The sequence below is a fragment of the Pseudochaenichthys georgianus genome, chromosome 17 (genome assembly GCF_902827115.2).
Source record: "Pseudochaenichthys georgianus chromosome 17, fPseGeo1.2, whole genome shotgun sequence".
NCBI classification, from domain to species: Eukaryota; Metazoa; Chordata; class Actinopteri; order Perciformes; family Channichthyidae; genus Pseudochaenichthys; species Pseudochaenichthys georgianus.
This window is the reverse complement of record NC_047519.1, coordinates 34,738,819-34,743,096: the sequence shown is the minus strand read 5'-3', so window position 1 is coordinate 34,743,096 and position 4,278 is coordinate 34,738,819. Positions and strand designations below refer to the sequence as shown.

The following is a 4,278-nucleotide window of genomic DNA, read 5'->3' as shown; positions in this document are numbered from 1 at the left end:
GAAGAGTGAAAGTATCCTAAATACAAATCTAAGCACGGCTACCTATACCAAGTAGTGGACTTCAGAAAAATCATTAACTTCACAAATCATTAATGTACAAATTCTTCTTTTAATTAAATGTTGACTCCTTGGCAAATTATATATTAACAGCTGGAAGGCACAGCTTTCAATGGCGGTACTTTTGTTTCACTTTTCTTCTTTCAACACAAAATGGTGGAGTATTTTCCATTCAATTCATGACTTCTTTAAACTACAGGCAACAATGATGTACAGCAGGGGTATTCAACTAAAATTCAACGAGGTCCAGTTAGAGAAAATGTCCCCATGCAAAGGTCCGGAACATCGCAATGTCTAACTTGCTTTATGAATTAATGTGATATATATTGAAGTAGCTGCAGCTTTATCAAGGTCTGCATGTAATCAACAGCTGACTGCCAATCAAATAAAGAAAGTACAATTAAACAACATTTATTGTCAATTAACATAGAACTGTACAGATATACATACAGTGTAATGTTCCTCTCTATTTTATTTGTAAATACAGCCAGAGACAATAAATGAAATAGCTTTTGAAAATATGTGCATCTTAAAAGTGCTTCATTTTAGATAAATAAAATAAAGTGTAGCAGCAGCTTGAGTTTCCCTTTTTCTTTGTTAACCGTTTCACATCATGACTTAACAGTTTCAGACGATTATAGAACAATATCAGTCTTTACACATCATAACAATTGAACAGTTTCTCTTTCCCTCTTATATTGCAGTCCCTCACTCACTTTCTTTTGTTCAGTGCGAGAATTGAGCTGGAGCTTGTCCTGCCAGGAGTTTAACTCTGGGCTGAAATGGGGCTCTGGTCAGGGCCATTCTCATATACTCATTGGTTAGCCTCGGTTAGCCTGCGCTGGAACGACATTTAGTTTAAATGTTGATCCTGGTGGAATGATCATATTGGGCTCTGACTGAGACTGCTTATTTGTTGTGACTTGAGTGGGAATGTTTGGTCAAACACTTTGTGTTTTGTCTCATAGTGGCGTTTCACATTGGCACTTTTAATGACATTCTTATATTCAAAGAAAATCAGTAATATCTTTAAAAACTACAAGTGCCTTTCTATCAGCTGTGCACCGTTATGGTGTAAATACAGCCTATCTACCAATTGGATCAAATATAAAAGTCAGCCGAATTAGTGTTGATACTACGAGGAGACGTATTGTGTGAAAAGAAATGGAAGATGTTGTTTAATTGCTGATATATTTATGATCCACGTCACAGATTCAGTTTCGGCGGCATCTCTTCCAGTTTGTCCAAAGGTCTTCTCATCAGGGCTCTATAAATAAAGAACTACGGCAGATGTGTAATATTTAATGCAGCCGAACCGTGTATTAAAATGCCGTTATGTGATGACTTTCAAAGAGAAAAGCAAGAACACTCGGAATAAAGTATTATTTTCTTTTAAATGTTTTCGGATTTCATATCGTATAAACACCATATCCCAACGTGCATTGCGGCTAAATCATCACCGAGCTTCAACGACAGCTGAAGATTATGGGTAGTTCGATGTTTTATCAAAACCTCATTGTACACCATTTAAAACAATCAATGTCTAAAGGATAAACTGATGTTTTTAGTGGATGAGTACTACAGATATAACTGTAAAATCATTTGACAGTGAGGGGAATACGGTTTTATAATGAAAACTTCGAGACCGGAAATACTGTTTTCACCCCGTGAGGGTTGACGCAACTTGACGCTAACTTTACATGGACGCTGCCGTATATAAATGTTCTCCTGGCGAGACCTCAAATCATCTTCGTAATATCTATCAAACTATAGATCCTACATATCCACTGGACGTGGATTCTGAAAGTACAATATACACTTCTCGCTAGAAATCTAATCAAAAAGCATTTTAATGGCCAAACTATCCTACAATTTAGGATTTTCCAGAGGGTTATTTGAGAATGTACTACCCACCGGAGCGTTTGCAGTCAATGGGAGCACTAGAGGTCGATACATTTAAAACGTGATTATCGGTCGTAATAAGCGCTTGAACAATCGACCCATTTGGTTGTATGAGTTGGAGGTCTTGATGAACCGGAGATGTGAGCAGCAGGACCTGGAACCAGGAAGAAGATGGTGGAGAAAGGAGTCAGGGATAATATACAGTAAATAGCAAATGCAGATATACTGTGTGCATAGTGATTAGTGTGCATAGTAGGCAATATAACTGTCTGAGGCTCCAGTCATGGATTTAGCTTGTTCCTCATATTCAGTCCAAGTCTGTTTAAATTGTTCAAAATAAAAAATGCAGTCACATTTCTTTGTGAAAAGTAGAAAATACCTCGTCTCTTACCTGCACAGAATCATTAACTGGATTTTCGATACTCGCTCCTTTGCCTGCAGGTCAGTCATAACAAATAATAATGTTGATTTGCGTTAATTTACATTTCATTTTGAGAGCTTCATCTTTAACGCTCATTACCTTCATAACATTTACATTACTTGAGCTGCATCTGAATTGAGTCCAGATTTTGGTTGTGTCCTAATTATCATTTTCAAACAGCTGAACACTTTAAAGCCTCTGTGTGTAGAATATTATAGAAAATATGTTTCTGTATGAGAGGTTCCAGATATTTTTTATGTGATTGCTCAATTAGACAATGGATATTTGTATCTGGAAGATGATGAACTTAACATAAAAAATATATACTGTTTTTTGTTAAAATGCAAAGTTAAGACTTACTTGTTCTTCTCTTTCGAAGACACCAAAGTACCACACCAATGATGGCGAGAATTGCAAAGCATACTCCCAAACTGAGAACAATGGTTGTTGTTTGAGAATCTGTAAATAAAAACATAAGCCACATTATAATGCTTGCTTACATTCATAAACTTAGTCAAGTGTGTTACTGCATCACATCCTGCCAGACTGTTAGATTTAATTACACAAAAATAGCCTTCTTGCCGACCTAATCTGTTGTAAGAAATCATTCGATTTGTTTGCTTTAACCCTAATATGTTAAACCAAACAGTTATTCAGTTAAATGTGGAACTGCCATCCTTCTTAAGGTCACTGATTAAGCAAATGTAAGCACCACCTGGTTCTTGTTTTAACAAATGTGTTCTTAAAAAATTATTATACTGAATGCTCTAAACGTAACTCCAAACTGTGTGTTATTATCAGGAAGTAGTTTCTCTTTCAGTCTTACCATCTTGCTGGTGGCAGACATCTTTGATTCTTTTGGTTGTGTTGGTCCAGCTGACATGGTTGCTATGGTTACATATGATCGATCCACTTAATTGGTGGACCTGGAGAAAAGTATCAGGGATCCCCTCTGACCGCTCTCCTCCCTCCTGACTGCAGGTGTTGTTGTCACATGAGAAAGTGCTGTTGATGTGAGAGTCCTGTGAGCTGCAGGTCACAGTGAAGCTACAGGAGGGAGAGCTTTCAGAGACAGAGCTCACTGTGAGGAGAGGGAGAGACGCTCGATCTGAGGAGGGAAGGAGCAGGGGAAGAGTTTTAGAAACAAGACTACAGAAACTCTATCATTGTTTGAGAGGTTAACAAACCTACCTTGAACTTCGATCTTGTATTTAGCTGCTTCCGTTTCGCCTCCTGAAAGCTTTGTCACTACAGCAGTATATTCTCCACTGTCTGCCTCTTGTAGATTCTTCAAGATCACAGAGTAATTGTTCCCAGGAAACTCAACCCTTCCAGTGTAATTAGCAGAGACTCCTTTGTCATTAGAAGTGAATCTCACTATGTTACTTTCACTAAATTTCCAGGAAAAAAAAATCTAATTTCCCAAGAACAACAGCTTTGGTGACATTCAGATGCAAATCCTCTCCGTTCAGCACAAACACAGTCCCAGCACTGATCCCTGTAAAACAGTAGACACATCATACAGTAAATATCACACAATATACTGTATTGGTTCAAAACTGAATATTTCTCTATTCCTACTATATGTAATTATAAATACCTTCATTTTATGAATAATCAAAGTAATAATCTGAAGTGGTTTTTAAATCTACGAAAAGGTAGTGTGCCTTGGGGTCGAGAAATATTTGCAGGGGTGCCTGGGAACCACTGCTCTCTAGAACAGGGGTTCCCAAAGTGGGGGGTCGCGAGATAATTACAAAATAAAAATGTAAAATAAATAAAAAAATGTTTTACTTTATTTGTATTAATAATAATAACAACAACGTGTGCATAGACATGGCGGACTGGCCATCTGTATAATTTCCCCGCAGCGAGGCTCCCCCCTTTGATAATCCACT

General features: G+C 37.5%; 1 protein-coding gene across 1 annotated transcript; it reads right to left on the bottom strand.

The window, feature by feature from the left end:
* Positions 1-452: 452 nt before the first annotated feature.
* Positions 453-3,986, bottom strand: LOC117462612 (SLAM family member 9-like). The gene is made up of 6 exons (XM_034104884.2): positions 3,981-3,986; positions 3,572-3,794; positions 3,207-3,488; positions 2,741-2,839; positions 2,351-2,394; positions 453-2,113 (listed from the first exon to the last, which is right to left on the bottom strand). Exons 1-6 carry the CDS (start codon positions 3,984-3,986, stop codon positions 1,964-1,966), a joined length of 804 nt encoding a protein of 267 aa, XP_033960775.1. The 3' UTR covers positions 453-1,963.
* Positions 3,987-4,278: the final 292 nt, after the last annotated feature.